At 37.8% G+C, this 15,517-nt stretch overlaps 1 protein-coding gene across 1 annotated transcript in view; it reads right to left on the bottom strand.

The window, feature by feature from the left end:
• The window catches only part of LOC129774312 (zinc finger protein 721-like), a 33,051-nt gene extending 20,690 nt beyond the window's left edge, over nucleotides 1–12,361 (bottom strand). The window contains exons 1-14 of the mRNA XM_055778029.1: nucleotides 12,009–12,361; nucleotides 11,327–11,694; nucleotides 11,168–11,251; nucleotides 11,024–11,107; nucleotides 10,884–10,967; nucleotides 10,741–10,830; nucleotides 10,603–10,686; nucleotides 10,461–10,544; nucleotides 10,356–10,406; nucleotides 9,630–9,791; nucleotides 9,495–9,578; nucleotides 9,355–9,438; nucleotides 9,215–9,298; nucleotides 9,092–9,162 (exon numbers count right to left, since the gene is read on the bottom strand). Coding sequence (XP_055634004.1) covers nucleotides 9,092–9,162; nucleotides 9,215–9,298; nucleotides 9,355–9,438; nucleotides 9,495–9,578; nucleotides 9,630–9,791; nucleotides 10,356–10,406; nucleotides 10,461–10,544; nucleotides 10,603–10,686; nucleotides 10,741–10,830; nucleotides 10,884–10,967; nucleotides 11,024–11,107; nucleotides 11,168–11,251; nucleotides 11,327–11,694; nucleotides 12,009–12,031 — 1,437 coding nt within the window. The 5' untranslated portion in view covers nucleotides 12,032–12,361. The remainder of the gene's footprint in view (nucleotides 1–9,091; nucleotides 9,163–9,214; nucleotides 9,299–9,354; nucleotides 9,439–9,494; nucleotides 9,579–9,629; nucleotides 9,792–10,355; nucleotides 10,407–10,460; nucleotides 10,545–10,602; nucleotides 10,687–10,740; nucleotides 10,831–10,883; nucleotides 10,968–11,023; nucleotides 11,108–11,167; nucleotides 11,252–11,326; nucleotides 11,695–12,008) is intronic.
• Nucleotides 12,362–15,517: the final 3,156 nt, after the last annotated feature.

The raw sequence follows: 15,517 nt of genomic DNA, 5'->3' as shown, positions 1-15,517 counted from the left end.
AAATAATGAAGCTGTCAAGCTGCTAAAATATTCCCTATGAAGCATGAAGCGGAACAAATGATAGTCTGTTACCAGCAGTTTCTTACGTTCGCTTCTCTCCAGTGTAACATTAGACAGTTCCAAACGCTACCCATCTACCCATCCTACCCATTCTGTTAACCCATCGTGCTAGATGTGAACCAAGGGAAGGGAGAGTTCTCGTTAGATTGGAAACTGAACTTGAATACTTTCTAGATATCTTGGCAATTTCATGGTTTTCTAAGATTTCTAAAAAACGCTGGTCACTTGAAATCCAAAAATTCCCATCTGTATACCCCTTCAACTCTTAGAAAACTGGTGGGAGAGTTGCATTGATTGTAGCAAGTTGAATGTAATTGCTGGTTATTTCAACATTGATTGGCTCAATGTTCCGGAATTCACTAAAATAACAAGAAACAGTAGAACTTTGATAGATCATTACAGTTTATTCTCTGGTAGAGTCCAAATTTGAAATAACGGACTATGAGACAATTTTTGTTTATATTGAGAAGATACTGAGAGAGCATGAAGAAAATAAAGGGGGCAGTTCCTCAGAAAAGTCAAGGGCACGATTGTCAGGTTTGACGATGTTAAAGGAATGAATCCTGTTCAGACTGAGGACCGGTCACTGCTCGGTCACACACGGATTCAATAGAGGACCCTTCCATCTACTCTGCGACCTTTGCCAAATCCACAACTCCGTCGACCACTTCTTCCACGATGAAGGGGAATAAGAACACTTCGGCATCTTCAACGACACGGCTTCCTCTCCACTGTCCTGGAACCATGGGTCGAGGACATCCTTGCCATCTGGTCCAACAAGCAAACAGCAAGTTCTTTGTTAAGTTATGTTTCGCAAAAGGATTTATATGTTGTTAAGGAATGAAATAGTTAAGTCAAGTTGGTCACCCTAACGTCCACTGACCAGACGTCCCGCATTTCGACAAAATGTCCTGCGTGGGGTTACGTCCCGCGAAACGTCCCGCATTTGACAAAAGGAACGAAAATGTCCCGCGATATCAATATATTTCAGTATTACAATTTGATCATGTTGATTTTCTTCAATGGATGAACCTTAAAATAAAACTTTTATTTGTCCGACTGTTCAAGAGCGCTTCCAATGCATTCAACGATTAATACATTGAGCTGGTTTCATCGCACCGACAGTGGACTTTTTGTTTAGAGAGTGTCAACAGGAAACGACAGCAGCAAAATCGGAAAATTGATTTTGATAAAGATTTGATTTTTATAAAGATTTATTTTTATGATTATTATAAAGATTTATAATGATTTTTAAAAAAGTCCCCTATTGATCCGCAGGGACCAACGTGAGTCGAACGAAAAGTTCATTTTTTGTCCTCTAGCTCGGTCAGGGCTTAACGTGTTAAATAAGCCGGAACTAGTGTATGCTGGACAGGAAGAGGCAAGGTTGTTTGATGAAGTATCGCAAATGAAGCAAATGTTGGCCGGAACCTCAATCATGGCTGATGAAAAGATGTATGTCGACATGTTCTTTTACCTTTCCGTGGCTTTGGTAGTTCACTATCTCTCCATTTTGGCCATTCGCTTAAAAGTTAAAAGTATAGGCCGCAGCTGGGGTATGTTGGGAAGGTTGGCGGTCTACGCGACAATGTTTATCTCCAGCCGATCCATTATTCATTCTCCAGTGATCTTTTGGCATAATGGGCTGATCCCCGTTTCGGCATAAAGACCACATCACCTTCGCAAGTTTCGGCGAGCACTTCGTACTCGTTTCCCGTTCACCATATGACTCGAAAGGAAAGCGGCTCGGACATTCCCTTCTCGTCTGTCAGAGAAGGACCTTCTTCGAGAACTTGATGTGGTTGATATATATTCAACGTCATCGCTTACTTGGGGAACGTAAAGTACCCGGTCCCCGGTCATTCGTTGAATTCTAGCATCAAGCACGTCTTCCATTATGAGCACGAGAAGAAGTTTTTTACCAGCACCTGAAGCTACTCCTTCTGAGTGATTGCCTGCTGCTCAGATACTGCCGGTCTCGTCTGACGCTTCCGCATAAAAATGTCTATTTTGGCCAGATTCTCCTTCACCGTTTGGCCGGTTGATTCGATCTCCCGGCTTAAGGAGCGACAGGGAGAGAATGTTGTAAATCTCAGATCGGCTATTTCTGGCGGACACAAAGTGTCTCAGGATGTCAAGCTGTGGGGTGAAGCTGATAGTATGAAAAAATCATGAAATTGCTTGACAGTGCTGCTGCTTATCAACAGCCTTGAATAATTTTTGTTGTAGGCCTAATAAACGTAATATTTAAGGAAAATTTGTTCCATTAAATTGTTTTTTGTAGTTTTTTTTTCATCGCCATCCGAAAATAGTCCATTTTTTTAATGCATACGTTAACACTAAATTCGATGAAAAATGGATTGGAATTTTCGAGCATTCCATTCGGTAATTTGAAAAAAATTGTTGAATTTGAATCGTGCTTGCCAGGCTTTACTGCTCTAACTGAGCGAGTGATTTTCATGCGTAAACAAAATCTAAACCATCGAAAAATCATAACTGAATGACGATACTTAGAAAGAAATAATACAGATCAGGTTTAATTGCAAGGACACATGTTAAGTGTTTCACGAATGAATGAGATTCGCTAAACTATGATTTATTTTCACATAACGTATATACATAACATTTTGCTTTTTGTGTCCCGCGTTAGACCTTTGACCATATCTGGCCACTTTACCCTAACGTGATCTGTTGTACTAAAGGCAACACAGACTTTCTCTATCGCAACAATGCTCGCTCGCTCTTCAATAGCCAATAGGAAACTTTTCTACATTCACCACTGGACATTGGTTGACTGCAGTGGCAGTCAACAAAGCGGCAATGCCGTCGATAAAGAGGCGAACCAGCCCGGGAGGCTGAAAATGTCTCAAATAAAGAATTGAAAAAAATAAGAAAATAACATTAAAATTAAGTGCTAAGACAAATATTCGAAAGAAGCAATATCTCATCTAGTCGCGAGAAACCTGGATTTTACTGCGATAAATGATAATTTAGATTTGAAAGCAACAGCTCTCACTGATGTATTGAACGTGTGTACGAATAGCTTGGTTTTTGAAAACCAAATCAATTTGAAGAATTCGCACTCTATCACTTTTGCGTCCCAAGCGTAAACGAGATAAACAGAACGTAAAGTTTCGGAGAAGTAATTTATAGAACGACATGAATAGGTACGCTGTTTTGCGGAACATGTATTCACAAGCCAAAAGACAAGATGTGAATATATTCAGAGGAAAGTTGATTAACATCAGAATAACAGTAAGGAGCTATGGAAAATATTGAAAAGCTTACTTAACACTAAGAGTAATTTATCGCAGTCCATAATTTTCAATGGTTCCGAAGAACATTCAGAACAAATAATAGCGGAAAAATTCAACGGTTATTTTGTGAACAGTGTTGAACTGATTAATCAAAGTATTGAATTGGTTAGGCCTTACGAAATAATACAGCCGATGAATAACAATTGTAGATTACAATGTTTTCTACCCATCATATTTGCAGATTTGAAAAATATTTGTTTTTCCTTGCAGAAATCGGTTGGCATCGACAATGTAAACGCAAAAGTGATACAAGATTGCTTCCATGTTATTGGACACGAATTGCGGAGAGTGATAAATGAATCATTGCAAACTGGGGCCCTAGAGGCGAATGAACTGAAAAGTTTAAACCCTCTTAAAGCCAAAAAGAAGAAGAAGAAGATTGCAAACTGGACACGTGCCTGAAGTTTGGAAGGAATCTTTTGTGATTTCTATCCCCAAAGTTAATGGGACGGATAAAGCCGAAGAGTCCCGTCCTATTAACAGGTTGCACACAACAGAAATTTTTTCGGAATTTGTAGTAAAAGGCCAGTTGATGAAATTTATTAACAACAATAACTAAGAAACTATTTTTGCGGTGTTCTTGCATTTGCCTTTGACACAATTTCTAGGTCCTTTTTGTTACAAACATTGAAATTGTAGGTACATCATACAAATGGTTTGAAAGCTGTTTATGTGATCGAACTCAAAGGACTCGTTTCAACGATTTATTTCTGCTCCTATCGGTAACACACTTGGTGTACCACAGGGGAGTATATTAGGGCACATTTTATTCATTTTATATATCAATGATATGCGGCGAGTTTGACGTTTTTGTGATGTTAATTTGTTCGCGGATGTAACTGTTCTGTTCATCGCATTCAAGAAGTTAGATGAAACCGCGGAACATTTAAACGAAGATCTTCATTCTCTCGCTCGGTGGTTGAAATTTAAACAATGTAAATTGAATGTTAGTAAGACTAAATACATGCTCATTTCTTCAGCAAACTCCAGACTCGAAAGTCATTTTGAAATTGATGGTGAGACAATTGAACGCGTTACAGAAATCAAATATCTTGGAGTATTTATTGATGACAAATTAGCCTCCATGTCTCGCATTGATAATGTCGGCTGGTATCGATCAAAAAGAGAGAGAGAGTGATCAAATAGAGTGATAAAAAGTATGGCATCATATGCCGATTGAAAAATGAGTTAACTACAACTAGTAAAATCAGGTTGTATAAATCACTCGTTTTACCTCAAATAGACTTCTGTTCATCCATTTTGTTCCTTGCAAATAGCACACAAGTATTGAGTACAGGCAAACCTGTTTTGTGCGGTCCCTTTCCGCGTGATTCCTCGTTTGTGCGACTCTTTTTGTGCAACTTTATTATGATATCAGGTCTTGAATCACACCAATTAATCGCACAAATAATAATATCGCACCTAAACAGTCACAAAAATTTCCTGTATTGGTTTCTTTAATTCAATGCCCAGAAAGATTAAGCAAGGGAAAGCAATGGCTGGGTTCAAAATGTGGTATATCGTACATGTGAAATCTGTGTTATGAATTATTTGCGTGTACATTAGCTACTATGTTCGTACTGATGATGATTTTTTCATTATTTTTGCTTTTGAATTAGACTTAAAAAGTCACAGGAGGGTTGTGTCCGAGACACGATCGCATAGTTGACGTAGGATTCCGTTAGGCTATCTGTTGATTTTGGATATGTTTCAAGAATTACATCGTTGAACTCTTTGATAATGATTTGGTGGCCCTGAGAAGGGCCGTTTTGTTTGGTTGTTGGGTATTGTTTGTTCACTCCACGAGATATGATGAAAACCACCCTCTGTGATCCTAGACGAGATGCCTCCTGTAATATGTATGGATGAAATAAAGAAAAAAAACTCACCAATGTAATATAAGATAATTACCAATACTGAACACAATTATATTTTTTTCTCATCAGCAAAAACATGTTACTTTAATATATAGAGAACATATTTGAAATGGTAAGGTAACTTTATTTTATAATTTTTACTTTCTGAGTGTTTATTCCACCCAATGCGAATTTTAATTGGACTAACAGCACCTAATACTATATGTAGAGCATATGGGAAATTACTTTTTTTTAAATATTTTTTCACTTTTCCAATTTTTCTCGCCATATAAACTTTGCTTGGGTGAAAATGAACACAACAAAACAGACAGCTTAAAACAAACAACCCAAACTCCCGAGCGGGAACACACCTTAATTTTTGTTTATGAAAATTGAAATAAATCGGTTCATATATCAAGTCATATAAACACAACTGCTACCATATACTATTTTACAATTATACTTGTGCTAAATTTTTCACAATACACGATCACACACGATGATATTTCACGAAGCAACCAACATTAAAGTTCCAAATTTAAATTTTATTTGCTAGAATTAATCGTATCACTCACCGTACTTGCATTACAAAAATGCCCTCAACATGTATATATTTGCAATGCCGATTTCCCCCAGGCAGCTTGGTTTCGATGTCTTTGTTAGGGAACACATTTCGGTGGGAGCAATAGCTCCCCTCCACTTTCATGTATTTGCAATGTCGATTTCCCCCAGGCATCTTGGTTTTGATGTCTCTGTTAGGGAACACATTCCGGTGGGAGCAAAAGCTCCCCCTACTTTTATGCATTTACAATGCCGGTTTCCGCCAGGTAGCTTGGTTTTGATGTCTCTGTTAGGGATCCGCCGCACGTGTCGTCAATTTCGACCAATCAAAAGTGGGTATTTCCGTTAGGATAGGGGTTGAGAATTGTCAAATGTTCGATAGTTAGTTTCATGACAAATATTATTTTCTTCAATATAAATAATTGTTATGAAGTGCCGAAATCGATTGACGCAAAAATTTCATCAATCCATCATGAAATAACTGAGCAATAAGCGTTTGAAATTGGACAATTTTCACGATGTACTCGATTTTTGATTTTCAATTTGTACCCCAATATGTTCCCGAAAGACGTAATCATACGTTAAAAAGACACAGAGTCTTTCAGATTGAACGCTTACGTAACCAATTTCAATAACTTATACAAAAGTAATCCGATTTTTATTTAAAAAAACAAAAAAAAATCTTATTTCAGGATATTTTTGATGTGACCATCCCTTTTTTCGATAACGCTTTTTGAACGGTGAACAAAATTCTTCATGCACAACTCCAATATTACGACTTCGATGCTGTTGAAAATCCGAGTTATTTCTCCTTTAAGCTCCTAAATTTTGTAATAAACTGCAGGAATATGAAGGAGACAAAAATTGTTTTTTTTTTAAATTTCTAGACTAGACTACTGCCTTAAGAGGAACATGGACTGATATAAATTGATGTTGATTAACACTACTCCTTAGTTCAATGCAACAGTTCCTGTTGTTACTTTTCACTACTTGCAAAAAGCCCTGGGATGTCCATACGTGACGAACAAACCACTCGGATTAATATAGTACTAATTTCGCTTCATCGATTTGAGGGAATATCCGTCGATCGCTAGATTATTCCACACTCCAGCTAACGATTCCCCTGCATACTTAAAATGATTCGTTTCCAGTTGAGATCCCTCGTGATCATGAGGAAGTATTGAACCTACTAACTTATTTATGATTACTGGCTTGATTACTCCTTGAAGCTGAATAGTCTCGAGTTCAAGCAGCTCGCTCACCCTTTCAATATCGAGCCCATGAGAAAATGCGTTCAAAGATCAGTTCCTTCCAGAACGAACTGCAACGTAGTAAAAATACATTGATTTATTGAGGTGCAATGGAAATTTATTCAGTTACCAGCGGTTGCCTGTTCACATTGGGCAACGTAAATACCTTCATTATAATATATTTCAGGTACACACAAAAATGTAATGGTAGTAATGAATTAAAAGGTAGCATAATAAGGCTATACTGGAGAATTGTCAATGCTTGAGAAGGGCACATTGAGTAACTACATAGCTAATGCTTAGGATATGGAAAAGACAGGGATTTTTCATTCTAAACAAATTAATCGGGTATGTTTTTATTTAAATTTCTATTTTTTATTCAAACTTTGGTCGACCGACCATTCGATGGTTCTGCAGATGGTCCTAAACGCTATTGTTTTGTTTTAGCCCAGTTCAGTAGCTTCTATTTCAACACCTACGTAAATATCTTCAAATAATTTTCTAAATTTCCAAAGTCTGGTTCTGGAACATCAGATTTGATGTATTATTCTTGGCATATATTACTGGTGTTCGAAGCAATCTGGATGTTGTTTCTGTTTGTTTTGTTCAATTCAACAATCAAAAGCAAAACGTAGTTCAAAAAACAGTAAATACGGATTTCGGTCGTAATTGAATCTCTCTAGGTTATGTTTAACGACGGATTCCATTTTTTCAGTAGGAAAAAAATAAACGATGTTAGGGCGTTAAGCCCCTCTTTGCGTCATGTAATTTGTGCACGACGCCTAACGAGATTTTTTCTGTGCTACGGCAGATCTCAGTATATCAGAAAACCGAAAAGTAGAACATTTTTTCGATGATTATCCGCATGGACATATAGTGGGAGGGGAATATGTATAGGTTTGTAATGCTTACGTATGTATATCTTCGAAATTTCATGAAAGTAAGGGAACAGGGTTGAGAACTTATGAAAACTAACGAAAACTTATGAAATTTCTCGATAATGTCAAGAACGGGCGGCGACAAGCCAAGTAATCCGAATTAGCGCTACCGGCGCCAAGCGAATTATTTTTATGAAACGTGCGGACGTCAGAATTTTGAAACCAGTAACTTCGGCATAATCTGTTGGGCTGAGGTCGGGCGAGTACGGAAGATTCTTTAACTACCTGGACGGATGTCAGACTTTTGACGTTGGTATTTTCATTACTTAAAGGAAGCTAAAGTATTATGAAAATTTTTCAAATGGATTGACTTTGTGTACAAATCATTTGAGCGTTACGTAACTTAAGGGGGAGTGGGTTTGTCTTGTGTTACTTGATGTTGTTGGTCCCAAAACCGCAATTTCAGCGTTACGTAATTTGTGTTCCACGGCTTCCAGAGCCCTTCATACGTTTTTTTTTCAATGATCACACTGGAATGTTTTACGTTGCTTAGATGCTTTCGGACAATGTGGCAAATATAGGTTTCGTGTTCCCTCTTTGCCATCCTGCCAAACGTTCGACCGAACCGACAACTTGCGACCGTTCTTCAATACTTTACTCGAGAGAATGCAGTTCCGTCGAACTAGTGCTATCCGAGTCTCTTTCAGACCAATGGTGCCAATGCTCCTAATTTTTCTAGTTTTTACTTTCTTTGCATCCTGATTATTGTAAAAGTCATTTGGCAACGCTGGTACGAACAGAGACAAATTGGAGAGTTTTTTCGTTTCGCTCTTATATTATTTCCCTCTCCGTGTTTATGAAGTATTGTTCCCACGTCTTGCTTGCGTATATGGGGAGTCCAAAAATTTACTTGCGCAAATGTCCAATGTGTACCATAGACCACAGATACATGGGGCAGATGAAACATAAGAGTTTTATAGTCGATTCTTTATTTTATTTTTTAAACAGATTATATTGTTTGCATATTTATTTCTTTTTTTATCATTCAATCATTTCCTGAATTGTCTTCGTCTCATCTCCCACAATAGGGACGTTCATCTGCATAGCAATGGCCATGCTGAATGATTTATTGTAGTAGTGATACAATTCTAGCAACCCGTATGCGTTACAATGTGGTGCCTGAGCGATTCAGATCTCTTAAACGCTTTCGGACAATGTGGACACGGATAAGGACGTTCGCCTGCAAAGGAATGACTTTGTTGAAAAGTTCATCGTGGCATAACATGTCCTACCCGTATGAGTTCGAATGTGGTTTTGAAGAATTGAAATACTTCCAAAAGCGCGCGGACAGCGTGAACACGAATAGGGACGTTCACCTGTAAAGAAATTGTCCTGTTGAATGGTTTATTGAAATCAATATATTTTTACAGACCCGTATGACTTCGAATGTGCTGTTTGAGCGTTGTATTTGCCCTGAATGCTCTCTGACAATGTGGACACAAAAAGGGACGTTCACCTGCAAAGAAGCGACTCTGGTGAATGCTTTATTGAATTGAATATTTATTTACATACCCGTATGAGTTCGAATGTGCACTTTTAGTCTGTGGTTTGTGGAAAATGTTTTTTCACACATTTCACATTTAAACGGTTTTTCTACTAAAATAGATTATCAGTCAAGGTTTACAGAAAATAACAGCACATATTCACCCGCTTGTAACTGTATGTGATCTTCCTCTTGCGGAGCATCCAAATCAGTTTCACTCCGTTTATACGTTTCCAACAAATCCGAATGGGTTCCAATGTGCTCTCGAAGCGTTCTACGATTCTTGAATACTTCAGGACAATGTGGACAAGAATAGGAACGATTATCTGCAAAGGAATGACCCTGCTGAATGACTCATTGTAGTTAAACATTTTTACCAACTCGCATGAGTTCGAACGTGGTGTCGGAGAGATAAAAATTGCTTAAGGGGCCCCCCGGTCTGGAAGATCGAAAAAATCGAATTTTTTATTTTTGTGTTTTCAAAAACGTCTATGTAACGCTTTAGGTATTGTCCCTAAAGTGCAAAGTATTCAATGGAATTCGTTCTGCGACACCCCGTTGCTTCAGAACCGATACTACCAGCTAGGTACCGATTTTCAGACAGTATCTACGCATCCAGCTGTCAACGGTGTAATAATACTCATTCGTGCACTAAAAAAATGGAAAATACATTTTCACATATACATTAAACAACAACTAAAAAAACCCGAACACTTCACTTTAGTCCTAACATCCGAAAAAAATCACGTAAATTCATTATTTTTCCACCTTCCAGACAGGGGTCCCTCTTGAACGTTTTCGGACAATGGGGACAAGCAAAATAATAATAATAATAATGATAGGAATGAATCTGCTGAATTCTTCATTTTAGTAAAATATATCCTACCGACCCGTATGAGTTTGATTGTGCTTTTGGAGCGTTGAAGCATCTCTAAATACATCTGCAAAGAAATGACTCTGCTGAATGGTTCATTGGATTGAATTTTTGAACAAACCCGAATGAATTCGAATGTGCATTTTTAGTGTTCTATTTAAGGTAAACGTTTTTTCACACACTTCGCATTTGAACGGTTTTTCTCCTAAAATAGATTATCAGTCAATGTTTACAGAAAATATCACCACATATTCCCAACAAACCCGAATGAGTTCCAATGTGCTCTTTGAGCGTTATATGTTTCTTAAACACTTTCGGACAATGTGGACAGTGAAGCGAACATGTATCTGCAAAGGAATAGCCTTACTGAATTGTTTATTGTGATGTTAATTTTTACCAACCTGTATTTGTATGAGATCGAATGTGATATCGAAGCCCTGAAGATTGCATGAATGCTTTCGGACAATGTGGACAAGCAAAAGGACGTTCGCCTGCAAAGAAAGGCTGTTGAATAGTTCATTGTAAGAAAACATATCTCACCAACCCGTATGAATTCGAATATGTTTTCGGAGCGTTGTTAAAATCCCAAATGCTTTCGGACAATGTGAACACGAATAGGGACGTTCACCTGCAAATAAAATACTCTGCTGACTGGTCAATTGAATTGAATATTATTTACCATACCCGTATGACTTCTAATGTGCACTCGGAGAGCTGTAGAATCCCTAAATGCCTTCTGACAATGTGGACACGGATACGGACGTTCACCTGCAAATGAATTACTCTTTTGAACGGTTTATTGAATTAAATATTTTTTTTTTCACAAACCTGTATGAGTTCGAATGTGCACCTTTAGCCTCACTTTTGAGTTAAATGTCATCCCACACTTTTCGCATCGAAACGGTTTCTCTCCTGAAATAGATTCATAGCTTTCAGATCAATACATACTGATCCGTGTGGAACAGTATGTGGTCATTTCCAATTCACCTATTCTTCGTGTATTTGTTCCAGCCGCTGGAATCAATAACATGTTGTCATCTTCATCCACTTTTGAGTTTCTCTCAAAAATCTGACCATTATCCGAGGGCTCATCTTGGTCATCAAACATTAACTCTGGTTCCATCTTAATGTCAATCGGTTTGGCATTAGGAAAAGTTTGGAAGCAGCTCTCGGGAATGTTGTGAACGGTGATGAACTCTTGGTGGCATTTGCCGCATGTAGGATAACTGGTCAACTGGGAAGTGGAACTGTTCAACTCCTGCAGGATAGTTTCTAGCTTCCGGTCTGGGTGAGAGGGGACCAACACGCGATGGAATTCTTCATTGCATATATTGGTGCAAAAGCTACATTGGTCACTGTTGAAATAAAAATGTGGTCGAACATTTATGTATATAAGTGTATGCATAGTGTATAAGGGTATATAAGAATTCCAACAGGCAAATTGCAAATATTTGATCAATTAATAAGAAATCTTTAGTTAAAATTTATCAAAGCATGCCTTGTTATTAAAGCAATCATAATTCTTCAACGTTGACTCAATGAGGTATAGTATTTTAATTTATAGTAAAAGGAATAGAATAAAAGTAAGCTACATCGCCGTAGCCATAGAAGGGAGCGAGTTTCGGCTTGCGGTGGTGTGGCATTCCAAACATTTTTCCAATATACTTACAAGTTGTTGCTAACAAACGCCATCTCACTTCATTAGTCTCCAGCGTCTCCAGCACTGAACTGTCCGGTAACAACACCGAAATACACCCAGCTGACCTGGGTTCAATCCTGGCTGGCGTCGTTGAGAAAACAACCTTGTTGCTACGGTTCAGTTTGATGAGTTTGATAGGTGAAGCAGGTGAAGTCGCCTCCCTGATTTTGGATTGATAGGCACTACTAAAAGTGGCCGTAATAGGCTGACGGAAATATAAGCGAAGGTCTCAGAAATGCTAGAACCGTTTGTATTTCTAGAGCAAACAAAACAAGCTTATTTGTTCAATCTGCGATGACAGATCATTACTAGAGTAATGGCGGGTTTACATTAGGGAGATCTATAGCTATAGATGGATTTATTCACGTGAAAATAGGTGTAAACGGGTGAGAATAAATATGATACACTTATTCGAGGTATATATAACTTGAATAAATTTAGCATATGTAAACGCTTGTGAATTTCTCACTGGTGAGAAATCACTAAAGTTGGATGCAGTTCTACTTTAGGTGAATAAATTCACCGAAAATATAAATATATTCATTATAGAAGTTCACGCTAGTGTAAACGGTTGATGCGATTTCTATAAATCTCATCATATTTCTTCACATGAATATATCACTGGTCTAAACCCACCCTAACAACTCAAAATGACCTATCTCGAAAATTTATCAATACACCCAGAAAAAAGCTTACTGAAAGAAGATACCAAATCTTGCAATGCAAACATTAGTAGAATATACATATTTTCTGCATATATTATCGACACACTCCTACTACGATTAATACAGTGTACTACACGGTATTGTCAACTTTGACGATTGTCATTAGTAATTAGGCGACTCTCATAAGAAATGGGCAAATCAGCATATCATGGTGAGCTGCTCAGAGCGGTTAGGTCTGGGTCATGCAGATAGATTAAAATTGGTTGACAAAAAGAATCCAATAGAAATGTCGAAAGAGATCCAATAATCAGGAGGGATAAAAGCGTTATTTTTCTTAACATAATCCACTACATAGAGAAAGTATTGTTATGAAAGGCAGAAATAATCGAATTAAATAAAATCAGAGATCGAAATTCTCAATCGGCTGCGCGATAAATATTCAGTCAATCAATCTAGTTTTCGATGAACCGTGTATTGTTGATATGTGCTCCCTTGGCCGAGTGGTTAGCGTCATAACTAACATGCCGGGTGTTCGGGTTCGATTCCCGTTCTGGTCGGGGTCGGGGGAATTTTTCGTCAAAGAAATTTCCTCCGACTTGCACTGTGATCACGCGTATTCTAGAGACTGCCACTCAGAATGCATTCAAGGCGTGTTATTTGGCATAGAAATCTCAACTAAGTACTAATAAAAATGACGCAAGTAATACTACGTTGAGACGGCGAAGTTCCTCTAGGAACGTTAGTGCCATTGAAGAAGAAGAAGTATTGTTGATATTTTCGTCTCTTCCTTTTCACCGAAAATTCTTTTTCAGAGAGAAAGAGATGTGGAAAATCTCTATCTCGGAAGTTCAACGAGAATCCTTTTTCGTCTCTCATTTGGTACTGAAAATATGGAGCGAAAAATCAAAGCTAACTTTACCAACATTAGTCTGTAAGAGCAGCGTCCAAACGATCTGCATTTGGGCAGCGTCTGAATTGTACAAATATTACTCCATCTCATGTTCACTTCACGATGAAACCCAATATTGCCGCATGTTTTCAGCTGTACTGAAGAAGTGAAAAACCATTATCGGCATCAAGGAGTCACTGAAAACGAAACCATTTTTCGGCAATCATAACTCACCGAAAAATAAAAATCGGCTTTGCGTTTCTCGCGAGAATCGAAGTGAGTGTATAACATTCTCTCGCCTCCTATATTCTCAGCTATTTTTCCCTCTGGGTGAAAATTGATGTTTTTCGTCTCAAATCGGCGAGCATTTTGATCTCTGAATAAAATGAATGAACTACATTTTTCATCAATTGATGCACAAAGCACAACTGATAATTTGGTAGATTCTGAAATTACAGTATTATTGATTTCTAAATTTCTTTAAACTTAATTGTAATTTAATTTTACTTCTCGCCAAAAGTTAGGTTTTTATTGTTCTGAACACTAGAATTATATCAATTGATCTTTTGACGTAGGATTACGTCTTTCGGGAACATATTGGGGATACAAATTGAAGAACGAAAATCGATCGCATCGTGTAAAATGTCCACTTTTAAATGATTATTGCTCAGTCATTTCATGATGGATTCATGAGATTTCGGCACTCCAAAAAATTTTTTGAATTGAATAAAATAATATATTTTGGAAAATTAACTATTGAACAATTGAAAAATCTCGACCCCTATCCTAACGGAAATACCCAGTTCTGATTGGTCGAAATCTACGGCACAAGCGGTCACAATTATTGCTCAGTTATTTCCTGATGGATTTACGAGATTTTTGCATCAATTGATCTGAGCACTCCATAACAATTCACCACAATGAATGAGATAATATTTTATATGAAACTAACTATCAAAAAATCTAAAAATCTCCGAACGAAAATACCTCGTTCTGATTGGTCGAAATTGAAGATACAAGCTTTCTCTTGTACTCACAATTATTGCTCAGTCATTTTCTGATAGATTTAAGAAAGTTCTGCATCATTCACTTTGGGCACTCCATAATAATTCATTACAGTGAAAATGAACAAAATTATTTATTTTATGAAACTACAGGCTGCCTGGTGCCTGAAAAAGTTGGCATTGCAAGAATATGAAAGTAGGGGCAGCTTTTGTTCCAGCTAGAGATGTGCCATCCGCTCATGAGCTGTTCATTCGAATCGCTTCATTATAGTGAGCGGATTCGGATCGGTTCGCAATCAAAACAACGCAGCTCATCAGCTCATTACGGAGCTGTTGAGCTGATGAGCTGCTGAGCTGTTGAGCTGATGAGCTGTTGAGCTGATGAGCTGTTGAGCTGATGAGCTGATGAGCTGCTGAGCTGTTGAGCTGATGAGCTGCTGAGCTGATGAGCAGCTGAGCGGATGAGCTGCTGAGCGGATGAGCTGCTGAGCTGTTGAGCTGCTGAGCTGCATAGCTGTGGAGCGCAAAAGCTGCAGAGAGTGTGAATTTTGAGACGCGAAAGAATTTTTCGTCTCCCGCGTTTTATGATATGACGTCAGTTTGTTTTCGTGTGTCCCTCTTCGTTCTTTAGCTTTAGCAGAGATGCCAGATAGGAAAAAAGGTTTTTGTTTTGAAGATATTAAATCGTTCGTTACCAAACAAAATAATAAACATTATTATATGCTTGTAAATGAAATTACTATTTTATATTGTTATATAAACATGACTGTTGAAACACATAAATTTATTTCCGCGTGCTGAATCAAAACAATTCAGAAACAACCCGGCATAAATGCTAATGATTGAAAATGGTCTTTTTGTTACCTTTGTCTTCGCGAATAATTATTTCTCGTTACGCCTATTAGTGAATTTATTTTTATA

This window comes from Toxorhynchites rutilus, chromosome 3 (genome assembly GCF_029784135.1).
Source record: "Toxorhynchites rutilus septentrionalis strain SRP chromosome 3, ASM2978413v1, whole genome shotgun sequence".
NCBI lineage: Eukaryota > Metazoa > Arthropoda > Insecta > Diptera > Culicidae > Toxorhynchites > Toxorhynchites rutilus.
The sequence above is the reverse complement of the archived record's forward strand: the minus strand, read 5'-3'. Positions and strand labels throughout refer to the sequence as shown.